This window comes from Talpa europaea (genome assembly GCF_964194135.1).
Source record: "Talpa europaea genome assembly, chromosome: 5".
NCBI classification, from domain to species: domain Eukaryota; kingdom Metazoa; phylum Chordata; class Mammalia; order Eulipotyphla; family Talpidae; genus Talpa; species Talpa europaea.
Window position 1 is genome coordinate 55,520,113 of NC_140071.1, and position 16,058 is coordinate 55,536,170.

Consider the following 16,058-nt stretch of genomic DNA (forward strand, 5'->3'; position numbering starts at 1 on the left):
TTGAGGGCTTTTATCATGAATGGGTGTTGCACTTTGTCGAAAGCTTTCTCAGCATCTATTGATATTATCATATGGTTTTTATATTTCTTTTTGTTGATGTGTTGGATAACGTTGATTGATTTTCGGATGTTAAACCATCCTTGTGTCCCTGGAATGAATCCTACTTGGTCGTGGTGAATTATCTTATGGATACATTGTTGGATTCTGATAGCTAAAATTTTATTGAGGATTTTTGCATCAGTGTTCATTAGGGAGATTGGCCTGTAGTTTTCCTTTTTTGTGTTGTCCTTGTTCGGTTTTGGTATTAGTGTAATGTTGGCTTCATAGAACGTGTTTGGTATTGTCCCTTCCTTCTCAATTTTTTGGAAGAGTTTGTGAAGGATAGGCACTAATTGGTCTCTCAATGTTTGGTAGAATTCATTTGTAAATCCATCAGGTCCTGGGCTTTTGTTTTTGGGGAGGTTTTTGATTACCATTTCAATTTCGCTAATTGTAATTGGTCTGTTTAGGTGTTCTATTTCTTCTTTATCTAGCTTTGGGTGCTTGTAGAGTTGTAGGAATTTGTCCATCTCCTCTAGATTGTTAAACTTGTTTCCATATAACTGTTCATAGTAGTTACTGATTATTCTTTTGATTTCTGCTGAGTCCGTTGTGATTTCTCCTCTTTCATTGATGATCCTGTTTATTTGTGCTTTCTCCCTTTTTTCCTTTGTGAGCCTGGCTAGGGGTTTGTCTATTTTATTGATTTTTTCAAAGAACCAGCTCTTGGTTTCATTGATCTTTTGGATTGTTTTTTTTTTAGTTTCAATTTCATTTATTTCTGCTTTGGTTTTTATTATTTCTTTTCTTCTACTGGTTTGGGGTTTTTTTGTTGTTGTTCTTTTTCTAGATCTTTGAACTTTGGGATTAGGTTTTTTCTTTGAGTTCTTTCTTGTTTCTTGATGTGTGCCTCTATTGCTATATATTTTCCTCTAATTACGGCTTTTGCTGCATCCCATACATTTAGGAAATTGGTGTCCTCCTTGTCATTCAATTCAAAGAATTTTTTAATTTCTTCTTTGATCTCCTCATTAGTCCAGTGGTCTTCCATTAGTGTGGTTTTTAATCTCCATGAGGTAGGAAAGTTCCTTGCCTTCTTTTTATGGTTTATTTCTAGTTTGATGCCTTCATGGTCAGAAAAGATGGTTGATATGATTTCAATCTTGGTGTATCTGTTGATGTTTGTCTTGTGCCCCAGTATGTGATCGATCCTGGAGAATTATCCGTGTGCACTTGAGAAAAATGTGTACTCCCTTTTTTTGGGGTTTAGTGTTCTATAGATGTCTGTTAAGCCCAATTGTTCTAGGTCCTTATTTAGAGCTTTGGTTTCTTTACTTATTTTTTGTCTTGTTGATCTATTCATTGTTGATAGTGGTGTGTTGAAGTCTCCCACTACGTATGTGTTTTCTCTGATGTCTGTTTTCAGAGAGGACAACAGTTGTCTGATATATTTTGGTGCTCCTTCGTTTGGTGAGTATATGTTAATGAGTGTTATTTCTTCTTGAAGTATTGTCCCCTTGATCATAATGTAGTGACCATTGGGGTCTCTTTTTATCTTTTTGAGTTTGAAATCTGTTTTATCTGATATAAGTATAGCTGTTCCTGCTTTCTTTTTTGGTCCATTTGCTTGTAGGATTGTTTTCCATCCTTTAACTTTGGGCCTATTTTTATCTTTTGTAGCTAAATGTGTTTCCTGGAGACAGCAAAAGGTTGGGTTTTGTTTCTTAATCCAGCCTGCGACTCTGTGTCTTTTTATTGAAGAGTTTAGTCCATTTACATTTAGAGTTAATATTGATATGTTAACATCTGTATTTGCCATTGTGTTTGTCTTTCCTTTGATTTTATTTATTCTTTTAATGACTTTTTTTTTTTGGCCTTCTTTCATTGTTATTCGTCCCTCTGAGGTTCTGGCTTTAGGACTCCTTGTAGTATTTTTTGGAGTGGGGGTTTAGTTGTAATGAAATTCCGGAGTTTCTGTTTGTCTGGGAAGGTCCATATTCTTTCTTCAAAGAGGAAGGAGAGCTTTGCGGGATAGAGTATTCTTGGTTGGCATCTGTTTTCTTGGAGTCTGTTGACTATGTCCCTCCACTCTCTCCTTGCCCGTAGTGTTTCTTCGGAGAAGTCTGATGTCAGCGTGATTGGCTTTCCTTTGAATGTTATCTGTTTCTTCCCTCTTGCCAGCTTCATTATTTTTTCCTTGTCCTGGATTCTTGGGAGCTTTACTATTATGTGTCTTGCTGTATTTTTCCTTTCGTTGTGGAAGTTTGGTGTTCTTCTTGCTTCTTGTATATCAATTTTCAGCTCCTTCTTCACATTTGGGAAGTTCTCTTCAATTATCTCTTTGAATATTTTCTCTGTTCCTACTTCTCTCTCCTCTCCTTCTGGTATTCCTATAACTCTTATATTTCCTTTCCTCATGGAGTCAGATAGTTCTCGAAGTCTTTCTTCATTCTTTTTCCTTCGTACTTCTCTTTCCTTTTCTGTTTTGGTTCTTTTTATTTCTGTGTCTTCAAGAGTACTTATTCATTCTTCCATTTCATCTATTCTGCTTTCATTGCTTTTCCCAGAATTCTTTAGTTCTTCCACTAATTCTTTGATCTCCTGCATTTCTTTTACTTCCCTCTTTAGGGACTCAATTTCATTCTTCTGATCGTTGATTATTTTTCCCTTATCATTGTTTTCCTTTATGACTTCTGTCAGTTTTTTAATCACGGCAATTTTAAATTCTCTTTCTGGAAGGCTCAGAAGTTCTTCCAATTTACTGAAGTTGCAATCTGGGGCCTGGTTTTCTTTTTGTGGTGTGCTTTTTCTCTGGAGAGTTGCTAGGTTGCATGTGGTTCTTCTCCTCCCTACTGTCTGTTTTCTAATTTGCCGTATGCGTTGGGACACTGTGTTGTTGGGACTGGCCGGCATCTTGGGTGGGCTTCTCTGCTCCCCTCTGGTTCCTCCAGGAGTCATCTGTCAGTTTCAAGCAGTCTTTACTGGAGAAAGGTCCCTGTTCTAAAATGCCGATGTGGGGACACACTCCCCTGTGCGCCTGGTCTGCCCTGGCGGTGGGTTCCTGCTCCCCCTCTGGGCTTGGACTGCAGGCCAGAGGGGGTCTGGCGTGGGCGAACTTCCCCCGCTCACCTCTGGCTCCTGAGGAAGCCTTCTGCAGGTAGTCTTTACTGAAGAAATGTCCCTCTTCTAAAATGGTGATGTGGGACACACTCCCTGCACGTCCGGTCTCAGGCACACTCTTCTGCGCGCCTGGTCTGCCCCGGCTGTGGGTGCTCGCCCCCCCTGTGGGCTCAGACTACTGGTCGGAAGGGGCCTGGCGTGGGCTAACTCCCCAGCTGGCCACTGGCTCCTTCAGGAGCCTCTGCTGGTTTCAAGTCGCTAGGTGGCGCCAGAGATCTCTCCTAGAGCCCTTGGGGAGCTGATTTTCCACCCCGTGGGACAGGGAACAGAGCGGGGATGGTAGGGTACACCTCAACGGCTTTGCTTTGGGGTGCTGTGTCTGCCTTGTGCCCCACCGTCGTGGGGAACCCACGCCCCTAATTTCGTGCCCCGGGTCTCAGTTCCAAAGCCCTCAGTTCCAGGACGTGGGCTGTAGCCCAGTTCAGTGGCGCGGGAATGGCGCCTTTTGAATCCCACTCCCGTGCCTGGGCGCCTGGTTCCTGCTCACTCCGGGAGGGCCTCCGCAGTCTCCCAGCAAGGCTAGGTCGCAGGCGCAGGGACCTGGGCAGCTGTGATCCGATCTGGATCCGTGTTTGCTTTTCAATTGCACTGCTTTTCAGCGCGATCCCGATCCCAATCCGCGTCTGCTTTTCCAGCGCGCAGCTTTTCCAGGCAAGCTTACCAGGCGGCCCGGGGCTGTGTGCTGGTGCAGGTCTCCTCCTGGGGTGCGGGGCTCTCTTTAATGGCGCCTGGAGCTCACCTCCGCGGTGGATCCTGCAGGGTTCTCCGCAGCTCCCGTTCATGGGGTGTGGTGGCTGAAATAGTTCCTTTCCACTCACAGTCCCGCTTGCTGTGTCGTTTGTTCTTGTTGGTCGTTTTAGTTTGTTGTTTTCCTCCTCTCTGCGGGTCGGAGAGTGCCGCCTCTGTGGGCGGGGGAGGGGAGCAGGGTTCTGCGCTTTCCTCCCTTCTGGTCCTCTTTTATGGCAACTTTCTTCTTTGGGCAGTTTGCTGGAGTCACCCGTTTATCTTCCGTGTCCCAGTTCTCACTGGGACCTGCCGCTTTTCCTCCCTATTAACTTGTTTTAATGGGAGATCTTACTCGCAGCGTCTCCTCGCCGCCATGTTGCTCCGCCCCCCCAGAGCTGTGCTTTTTCCCTGTGAGTCTCTGGGTAACTGAGTGGGGGTGGTGTGGAGTGACTCAACAGCATGGAGGTGCTGTGTCTGCCCTGTGCCCTCCTGTCGTGGGGAATCCGCACCCTGAATTTCATGCCCTGGTTCTCAGTTCCGAAGCCTTCAGATCTGGGATGAAGGCAGTAGCCCAGTTCAGTGTCTGCAGAAATAAGACAAGAGAAAGTCATACAAGGAATCCAAATAGGAAAAGAAGAAGTCAAACTATCACTATTTGCAGACGATATGATATTATACATAGAGAACCCCAAAAACTCCACAGAAAAACTAATTCAACTCATCAATCAGTTCAGTAAAGTGGCAGGATACAAAATCAACACGCAAAAGTCAGTAGCCTTCCTATACACAAACAATAAATCTGAAGAAGAAGAAATAAAAAAAAACCCATCCCTTTTATTATCGAAACAAAAAAAAATCCAATACTTGGGAATAAATCTAACAAAAGAGGTAAAGGACCTATACAAAGAAAACTGTAAAACACTGTTAAAAGAAATAGAGGAAGACACAAAGAAATGGAAAGACATCCCCTGCTCATGGATTGGAAGAATAAACATTATTAAAATGGCCATCCTACCAAAAGCAATACACAGATTCAATGTTATTCCAATAAAAATTTCAATGTCATTCTTCAAAGAAATAGAACAATTATTGATGAAATTCATATGGAATGACCAAAAACCCCAAATAGCCAAAGCTCTCCTGAAAAAAAAAAAGAAGGGAATGGAGGCATCACACTCCCAGACTTCAAGCTATACTACAAAGCCATAATCATCAAAACTGCATGATATTGGAACAAGGACAGACACACAGACCAATGGAATCGAATAGAAAATCCAGAAGTAAACCCACTGATTTATGGTCAACTAATCTTTGACAAAGGAGCAAAGACTATGCATTGGAGCAAAGAAAGTTTGTTCAATAAATGGTGCTGGGGAAACTGGGTCGCTACATGCAAAAGAATGAAGCTTGACCACTACCTCACACCATACACAAAAATCAACTCAAAATGGATTAAAGAACTAGACATAAGACCTGAAACCATAAAATACATAGAAGGAAATATAGGCGAAACACTACGTGATTTGCACATCAAAGACATCTTTACAGACACATCACCCAAAGCAGTGATAGTGAAGGCAAAGATAAACAGCTGGGACTACATCAAATTAAAGAGCTTCTGCACAGCAAAAGAGACAATGACAAAAACAAAGAGAAACCCCACCAACTGGGAGAACATTTTTGCACCCAACACTAATGATAAAGGACTGATCACAAAAATCTGCAAAGAGCTGATGAGACTCAACAGCAACAAAGAAAATAATCCAGTCAAAAAATGGGCAGAAGAGCTAAAAAGAAACTTCTCTGAAGAGGAAATGCAAATGGCCAACAGACATATGAAAAAATGTTCAACATCACTTGTATCAGGGAAATGCAAATCAAAACTACCATGAGATACCATCTTACACCAATGAGAATGGCACATATTAAAAAAACTAGCAACAACAAATGTTGGCTAGGATGTGGAGAAAAAGGAACTCTTCTGCACTGTTGGTGGGAGTGCAAACTGGTCCAACCACTTTCGCAGAGCTGTGTGAGAGATCTTGACCTACTAAACATAGAGCTTCCATATGTCCAGCAATTGCACTCCTGGGTATTTACCCAAAGGACACAGAAACATCAATTCCAAAGAGCACCTGCACCCCTATGTTTATAGCAGCACTGTTTACAATAGCTAAGCTTTGGAAACAACCCAAATGCCTCAAAATAGATGACTGGATTAAGAAGATGTGGTACATATACACCATGGAATATTACTCAGCATTCAAAAAAGATAAACACATGCAATTTGCAGCAACATGGATGGCGCTGGAAGGGATCATGCTCAGCAAATAAGCCAGAAAGAAAAAGAAAAATACCGGATGGTCTCACTCATAGCAGGAATCTAGAAAACTTAAATAAGAGGCCAGGAAAAAGAATAACTATAAGAAAGTGAAAATCAAAATCAACAAAGAACTATGAACCAGAGACACTCTATGGGGGATGGGGGGCAGGGAGGGGAGGGATTGGGGTCAAAATCAGGGGGTTGCAATTGTATGGGGAATATAAAAATAGAATTTATTTAAAAAAAAAAAGGAAATGGCACCTTTTTCACCCCGCTCCCATGCCCAGGCACCTGGTTTTTGATTACTCCGTGAGGGTCATTCACTTTATTGACGGTTCCCGTGTGCCTCCCCACAAACCTAGTTCATGGGTTGGGGGACCTGGGCAGTCGCCATCCGCGTGTGCTGTTCAAGTGCGCTGATGCACACTTTTCCTCACAGGCTTACGAGCTGGCCCTGGGCTATTTGCTGGTGTCTCTGTGAAGTCCTTATCTTCCTCTAATGGGCCTGCAGCCATTCACTCACCTCCGTGGAGTTCCTGCTCAGTTCTCCACAATTCCTGTTCACAGGGTGTGGTGTCTGCAATAGTTCCTTTCCATTTACTGTCCCACCTGATCTCTAGTTTGTTTTGTTTTTTTATTTTGTTTTTTCCTTTTCTTTTCTCCTTTCTGTTGGTCGGAGAGTGTCGGCTTTGTAGTGGGGGAGGGTAACAGGGTTCTGAGCTTTCCTCTCTTTTCTGTGCTCTTTTATGGCTACTTTCCTCTTAGGGCAGTTTGCTGGAGTTGCCCATTTATCTTCCATTTCCCGGTTCTCAGAGGGACCTGCCGCTTTTCCTCCCTATTAACTGTTTTTATGGGAGGACTTACTCATAGCATTTCTCTGCTGCCATGTTGATCCTATCTCTCCACATGAAGTATATTAATGTGTCATCTTTAATTAGATGAGAGTGATTCCATTTTGTGAGTATCATAGTCACACTGCAAAGGAAAAGGTGTGGGAAAGGTATAAAGTATAAAATCCTAAGTATGAGGAGATGTTTTTTATATATACATAAAAAAAATATACCATATACTGAAATTCATAAGAAATAGCCAAAAAATGGTTATTAACTTAGAAGTTTTCATGAAGAAAGGAAAAAATTCTTTCTCTGAATGTTGCATTTAGAGAAAGCAAACTACCATCCACAGAATCTAAGTTAAAGCTAAACATTTTATTATTAAGCTTGAAACTTGTTGCTTACCATGTATTAATAAAACAAAAAAATGTATAATGTAAATTATAATGTAAATTATTAATGTAAATGTTAAAGCTAAACATTTTATTATTAAGCTTGAAACTTGTTGCTTACCATGTATTAATAAAACAAAAAAATGTATAATGTGTGTATAATTTTGCCACTCACATTTTTTGTTTGCTTACTTAGCTGGTCACCTGACTTTTGAATGCCGTAATTTTCTCCGAGTGGACCCCAAAAGGGACATAGTTTTGGATGTCAGCAGCACAAGCAGTGAAGAGAGTGATGAAGAGAATGAAGAACTGAATAAACTGCAGGCATTACAAGAAAAAAGTGAGCAAAACATTTTCCCTCCATCCTTTAGCAAGTTTCTAAAGACACTGTGTTATGTTTGTCTATTGTTCTATTATAGGATAGCATTAAGGTAGCATTTGTATTGTATACAATAAGTGCTGCATAGGTAAGGAAATAGGCTGTGAGCACTGTATTATATCCAAAATCAAACCGCTGATCATAAATAGAACCTTGGGGCAAGTCTATTTCTGCTTTCACAACCCAGGTTTGGTTTGATTTTATTTTATTGCCCTAGCATGTGTTACATGGTACAAAAATTCTGACTTTAGACATGGTCACTGGCCCTATTTGGCATTTTTAGCATGTAATTTTCAGAAACTTACTTAATAACCACTCTGAGCTCAATTTCTTTGTGTGCTAACACAAAGGATATGATTGTCAAATCACCCTCATTCAAATCAAATCTTAGCCAAATCAAATTTTACTAATAACTTCAAGTAATCAAATGATCATAAGAGATTTCTACATTTTATTATTGTAGAAACACTTTCAAAGAAAGTCATTTCAGTTTTGAAAGGAAACATCTCAATTTTATGTCTCAATAGTTATATTTTCCAGGGAGTCATGTTGTCTACATAAATTCCAGGATTATCTACCATAAACAATCTTAGACAAACCAGGTATATCCTGCTATTCATATTCTTTCCCTACTTAGTTTTGGCTCAGGTAGACAGTGGAGTGCCTCATTACAACCTCACAAGCAGGGAAGCCTGTGTTCCCCACTCAGTCCTTGCTGCTACTAGTGGGAATGTTGCCTTAGTTTTTCCTGGATGTTTAGCTTCAACAGGACATTTATTATCTTAAAAGTTTCCCGTTACTAGGCTGACTCCTGATCCTTTGGCTAGAGAGAGCGGCTTTTGTTGGTGCATATTTCTCTGCATCTATTGACACTACCAGTTTGTCAGTTTCTTCAACCGTGAATCTGAAATATATGAAGCTAAAATAAATTCTGGGAACTCACTACTGTGTCATTCTCTGGATTGTGAGATCTCTGGGTAGTCTTTTTCCATTTTTCAGAATCATATGTTTGTTTTTAGAATATTTGGGGATTTTACTGATACTTAATAAAAGTAATAGGAGAATTACATCTCTTCCATCTTCCCAGAAGCAAAAGTCCAGCTGATTTGTGACAAAGGGGAAAATGCAGTTCTATGTTGAAAGGGTAGTCTTTTCAACAAATAGTGTTAAAAATGATTAAATATCCAAAAAAGTATTAAATGAAAGAAATAAGTTGTAAAATATTAAATATACCACAGTCCATTTTTCAAAGAATGAAAACACTTGGGACTTAAGTGTAACTATATTGTACAAGTGAATGTATATATTATTTGGTAATATATAAAAAACACCTAGACTATATAGAGAGAAAATCAAGTTGGTATTTAAAAAACAAGTTAGAGAATAGCATATATCCTTTTCAGAACACAGTGACATAAGTATTAAATCTGATGTTATTGTCCCATGATCCTAATTTTGTTTGACAAAGATCTTTTAACAGCTGCGCGTGATTGTATTGCTTTGTTTCTTAAGGCCTAGAATGGTAACCATAAAACCACTTACACTGATTTGCTAAGAATTAGAAGTAGAATACTTGAATTTTTAACTTAATGTGCTTAGTGGTATGTAGTATTTTTATAAGGTTTTAAGGAATAAAAATCATAAGAGGAAATTGTTGCAAGAAAAGTACAACATCTTAACCAATGAAATTTACCAACCACTAACCAAAATAAAAACAAGTGTGCATATATATTAGTAAAAGGACTCATAGTGACCTAATGCTTTTCCCTCAACACACAGGAGTAAATGAAGAAGAAGAAAAGAAAAAAGCAAAAATTAAAGAGAAAATCAAGTTGAAAAAAAAAAGAAAAAGGTATTTTTAAAATCATTTTTTTAAAGCGCAGGAGTGTGAATCCAGAATGGATTATAATATTTGATTGTTCATGTTCAGTTTATTTAATATTAGTGTTTTCTTAATGGGAGTTAGACATTTAGTTGTTTCAGTAAAACAAGTTTCAGGAGTCAAAATTATATACTAAGCCACCTTAAATTTTCTGTGTGGGGTAATTCAAGATATAAATAAATAATAGTCCTCCACCTTCTTTTATGTATTCTATTTGTATTCTAGAATTTTAAGTTTCAGCTCTAATTTTACCTAGGTCTAAATTTTTCACATAAATATATTTTGTTCTCAAATATATGAATTGGGAGATTTAAATTTGTATTCTCAATGTATCACTGCCATGGCTAAGAAAATAATTTATGTACAGGATTTATTTACTCACTTGTTATGCAAAAATTCCTTTAGGTCTTTCAGAATTCTCGTCAGCCACCTATGATCATGTGTGTTGAGACTAGTATTTTGTTGAATTATTTTCACTAGGACAACAAAGTGAATTGCTTACAGGGAAAATAAAATTATGTATTTTCTTCCAAATTATTTATTCCAGCCTCTCTACCTTGGGCCTCATACAGAGGATGAAATTTTATAGGCACAGTTAGTAGAAATAATGTCACCTAATGGAGTTGCTCTGCCAAAAGTCTAACATTCTGCCTTAAAAATGAAAATCCCAAAGGCCTCCCTGGTGTTGTAGGGGTTAAGTATCAGTGGTAGCACCACTGCAGTCTGAGTTCGATCCCTAGCCAGGGAGCTAACCCACATGTGGCGCAGCAGACCTCTCCTGTCTTGCCCACTGCACCCCTCAACACTGTATTTCAGTAAATCTGCCTGTTCTGCTCCCTACTCTGTCTCTGGTGAATCCTCTCACCCCCCTCATCTCTGGCCTATGCCCCAGTTCTTCAATGCATAAATAAATCTTTTTAAAAAAAAATGAAAACCCTGAACCAAAAAGTAAAAACAAAATGAACAAAAAGAGCAGGCAGAGAAGAATATGAGAATGAAGGAAAACAGATAAGAGTTGAGAAAAACAAATTTTAAGAGGGGGCAATAGAATACGTGAGAAAATAATTCAGCAAATGCCAGTAGTCTTAAGTGGACAAGAAAATGGAAGGAATACAACATTTACAGAAGCAGGAAAACGCACAGTCCCTAAATGAGGAATGCAGTGGAGGAATTCACACAGGCAAAAGCAGTGTAGCTCTTGAATTTCCTTTCTTTTTGCCTGTATGTCAGCCACTTTTCTTAGTTTGGGTATATACTTCTAATACTTAGATCCTGAACTGTCTCTTGAGATGCTTAAATGCACTCCATTTCTGCCTTGTCATACATGTGAAAGTTGCGTATATGTAGAATGTCACACACCTTTGTATAAGATCTTAATAATCTTTTCTTTATTTTTAATGTCTGAGGAAGGAATGCTACACTTATTTCCCAATTTAGTATTACAATAATGTTAGAAAAATAAAGTAAAATGATAAATCATCCTCATTCATTTAGAATATATATTTAATAAAAACATCTATTCTGTAACTAGTGAAAATTACTTTGGAATGCAAGCATTTGTCAGTATCACCACATCCAGAAGAATCAGATTCTTTAATTTTAGAAAGGAAAGGAATTAACAAAAGTGCTTTTATTTTGCTAATTTTCAGCTTTTATCCATTTATAGCAAAAGTACAATTATATTCCTTTTTCTGAAATTGCTTCCTTTTGTGGCTCTTCTAAAGAATTTGTAGTAAGTTTCTTTTTTTTTTTTTTTAAGATTTTATTTATTTATTTATTTACACAAGCACTGGGTACAGTCAGAAGCACAGGAGGGTGAGAGAATTCACCAGAGTCAGAGGGGAGAACAGAGCAGACAGAATGACTAAGTACGCTGCTGAGGGGAAGCAGCAGGTGGCAGGAGAGGTCTGCACACCATGTGGGACCCTCGCCCCGTGGCCGGGGCTGCGGGCAGCTTCGCAACCCAGCGCTCAACCGCTGCGCCACTGGGGAGGCCCTGTACTAAGTTTCTTATATATACAAGTTAATTGTGTTTATAGTGAGGCTTGGTGAATACAAGTGTTTTTGCCTTATAAGATTATGAAGAGAATGAAAAACTGAACATCAAAAAAGAATTCACCTTACTGATTTGAAAAGTCATTATTGAAGTTGAGCAGAATGGAAATATTTTTTTGTCACCTTCTATGATCATATAGCAAAAATTCTGAACTTAGCATTTTTTAAGAGAACACAAATATATAAAGCACATTTTATTCAAGTCTCTTTGTTAATACTCCCACCTTGCTCCAAGTAGGAGTAAGGTCATTCAAATCCATTTTAACTTTACCTGTCAATCATAAGTATAATTATTAGCATATATTATTGCTTATAGGTCTTATTCATCCAGTTCCACTGAAGAGGACACTTCAAAACAAAAGAAACAAAAATATCAGAAGAAAGAAAAGAAAAAAGAAAAAAAAAGGTCAAAAAAGGGGAAACATCACAAAAAGGATAAAAAGAAGAGAAAAAGAGAAAAGCATTCTTCCTCCCCCGATAATTCTGAAATCTCCAAAAAGTAACTGGGACTTTGGCCCATGCCATTAAATATGAAATTTGGTTTTGAAAATTATTTGACCTTCCTTGGAATTTGCTATATAATTATGCTTTGCAATAAATCACAGTCTTTTCCATATATGGAACCATTATCCTCATGAAATATATTTTTAATGTGCTATGATTATAAGCATTGAATCAGTCTTATAACTTACTAGCCCTGCCCAAAGTATGGATATGTGTACATGCAAAACACATTATTTTTTGAGTTAATATCTATGTGTCTGGCTAGTGTTACTATTTTATAAGTTGATTGTAAATGACTTTACTACAGTCCACATAGGTAATCTACCTAGCAGTTAATGAGTACAGCAAAATCAAGTATCCACCTTCCAGTGATAAAGCCAGGTAGGGAATAATGCTTTGCTCTTGACACTGAAAAATATAATAGCTTTATAGCCTATGATAATATATTAAAATAGTGAAATTCCTCACTATTGTTTTTAAATCTCTAAGCTTTTTTGGATGTCATAGGAGATTAAGCTGCTTTATTGGTCTTAACTAGGACTTTTAAATGTTGGCAGGAAGATGCAAATGAAAATATAGCAAAGCTTCACTGTTTTATGAAGTGCACAGTTCTAGTACCTGCCTCATTTGTTTTTGTAATGAAAATATTTCTTCCTTGTTTAAAAAGATAAGTGTAACTTAGCCTATTAGTAAGTATGTGTGGGCAGGATTTTTATAATAGGCTCCTGGTTGTTTTACAAATGTGCCATATTGGCATGTCTTAAAGTGATACCTCAAACACAGTACTTTTTATTTAGATGGATGAAAGCTAAATCTTCATTAGAACTGATTTTTATTGTATTCAGTATGTAAATTTTATGAAACTTGTTTCTATGAGTAATGTGGAAATTTTTTATAAATGTGAGCATATATATTTATTTGCCTGAAATAATTTGTAGTTTTAAAGCTGGTTTCACACAGAATTTGTGGTTTCACAAGTGACCAATTTAGGGTGTTTCTTTCTTTTACTTAAGTCATAAACCTCAGGAGCAGTGACATAAATTTAGGATTAAGAATTTTATTCTGTACTTTTAAAAATTTCAGAGCCAGGGAGTTGCATCATGAAAGCCTTTGTATAATAATGGAAATTTTATATGGGTAAGCATTTTCAAACACATATTCGTATTGGGTATAAATGTTTCTTACATTTTAATTTCACAGTGATCATTGTTACTTACTATACTTAGTATTTGGGTATACCTTACTCCCAATAAGTTAAATATTTATTACTGTAGCAGTATTAAAAGTCAACCAGTTATCATGACACAGCACCAAAGATTGCAAGTACCTCACTGTGGTGCAATTATAAATTTTCAAAATGATAACCTACAGACATAGCTGTAGGTACGTTCAGTATGGTGAAATCAGGTAAGTACACATAACTTCACAAGCTAGAAAAGTGTACTGATTCTTCCTTTATCCAGCACCATTACCTGGTATGCCCTCATTAAATAACAGGGGGTCCTCATACCTCCTTATAACATTTGCTTACCATGTTCAGTTTCTAGGGAATTGACTCACTTCCTTATCTAGGATTAAGACCATGGAAACTCTTATACTTCTGTCTTTAATTTAAATGATCTTGTTTAAATTGTTAGTTGTTTGGAGAGAAACAGAACTATTAGGTTTTTAAGGGTTTGTTTTCCCTTTGCTATATTTTGTTTTTTATGAAAATGCAGTTTTCTGGTTATCAAGATAAATGATAAGTTTTTTTAAAAGTTCAAAAATTTGGAAAATATTACATACAAAAGGATAGCTTCTTCCTATTAAATGTGTAACATGGTTCAAAATGATAATTGTAATGAAACAATTAATCCAGTTGTTTTACTTCTGTTAATTGTAGAGATTATAAATGGGTATATTAGGTTTATTTTTGGAATAGTTATGCAATAAATAATGCTTTGGAAGAATTACATAAAATTCAGCCATCATTATCTAATATATTGTATGCAAATCAAAATGTTAATGGTCATTAGTTTTTTTCCTCCCCAGAAACAATCTTGGAAATTATTCTTAAATAATAGTGTGAGAATAGTTATGAAGTAGCGAATCTGAATAAAACTCATTTGTTTTTACTGAAGTAATTTTCTTCTAAAGTGATCTTAATATTATAATTAGGATTGCATGCAAATCTCACTAATCTATTTTAGGAGAAAATTAATGAAATTTCCTCTCAGGCAGTTATAACAGAGGGTACTGAATTAAATAGTAAAAATTCAAAAGTCCAACCCATTCTTTACCACCCACGCCTCTTGGCCTCCCTCCTCCGTCCTTTCCTCTGTTGCCCCTCTTCCTTCTGTTAACCATTAAATTCTTTCACTAAGCTCAAGAATTAGTCATGCTATACTTTTCCTATGTATGCTTTTTCTGGTTATTTATATTCCAAGGATGATTAAGACATTCACTTTCTGACTTATTTTACTTAATATAATCACCTCAAAGTCCACCCGTTTTATCCCCAAAGTCACAATTTCATCCTTTTTTCAAAGATGTATAGTATTCCATTGACTATTCCACAATTTCTTTATCCATTCATTTGTTGAAGGGCACTTAGGTTGGTTCCATGACATGGCAACTGTGAAAAAGATTTAACCTTTCTAGCTACTTGCGTGACCTTCAACAAAGTGATTTATCTTCTCTGGGCCGTGGTATCTTTCATTTATAAAATATTGTATCAAATTTTCTCTGAGATCCCTTGAGTCCTTAATATGTATGGTTATATTACATTATAAATTATTACAGATGAGTAGGTAGAATTCTGTGTTGATAAAGGCTGAATTCATTAATGTAACTTAATCTTATTTATAGAGATAATTGATATTTGGTTCACATCTTTACCACTGAAAATATATCATTTTCACTAGATGGAGATAGGATTTAGATTTAGATTTAAATCTGTAACCACATTATTTGAGTAATTTGACATTACTGCTTTTGGGCTGATGGACCTACTCCTCATTAGTATATCTTATATCATCTGTTGACTAGACTCTCAGTAAAATATACCTATTTGTATCTTTAGTTCCCTAAGACCAAAACATCAATCAATAAATAACTATAAGTCTATATTTTCTACTCACTGTATATTAAATTATAAAACCTTAGGTCACCTTTGATTAAACTGGCTTGAGAAGTTATTTATAGTGTTGATTAAATGCCATGAGTCATTTCATTAACAAATATTGAATGCCTAGTATGGCAACTACTGTGCAAAGTATTGAGAATACAGAGATTAACAGAACACATTTGTTTCTCTGTAGGAGTTCACAGTTTAGTTGGTAGGAGAAACACCAGAACATATCATTTGATAAATACAGTAGTTAACCTGAAAATGGATTTGTAAAACACAGAGGGTCACCTAACCTAGTCTGCAGAAGTGAGAAGAGGCTACCTGGAGAAAGTAATGCCTAAATTACATTTGAATTGACAATGAGAAGGTGGGGGTTTAGATGGTTTTGATAGAGTGGGTACTATGAACTTGTTTAAAGCCACAATGGAAAAAGCTCAGAGGGTGGAGCTGTTTCAGGGATTCCAACCAATATGGGAGGCAAGAGATGATAAGAGTTTATACTATCATTCTAGATCCTCAGAGAATAAGAGAAAGGAGGTCTGTGCTTCATGTTAGGGAGCTTGGACTCCAGTCTGTCAGCAATGAACCATCATCAGAGAGTTTAAGGAAAGACATGCCTTTTATTGGGGTTTCACC

At 37.2% G+C, this 16,058-nt stretch overlaps 1 protein-coding gene across 1 annotated transcript; it reads left to right on the plus strand.

Annotated features, from left to right (window-relative positions):
- The first annotated feature begins 9,491 nt into the window (after positions 1-9,491).
- SREK1IP1 (SREK1 interacting protein 1) lies at positions 9,492-12,427 on the plus strand. The gene is made up of 2 exons (XM_084233410.1): positions 9,492-9,724; positions 12,126-12,427. Exons 1-2 carry the CDS (start codon positions 9,630-9,632, stop codon positions 12,310-12,312), a joined length of 282 nt encoding a protein of 93 aa, XP_084089536.1. The 5' UTR covers positions 9,492-9,629; the 3' UTR covers positions 12,313-12,427.
- Positions 12,428-16,058: the final 3,631 nt, after the last annotated feature.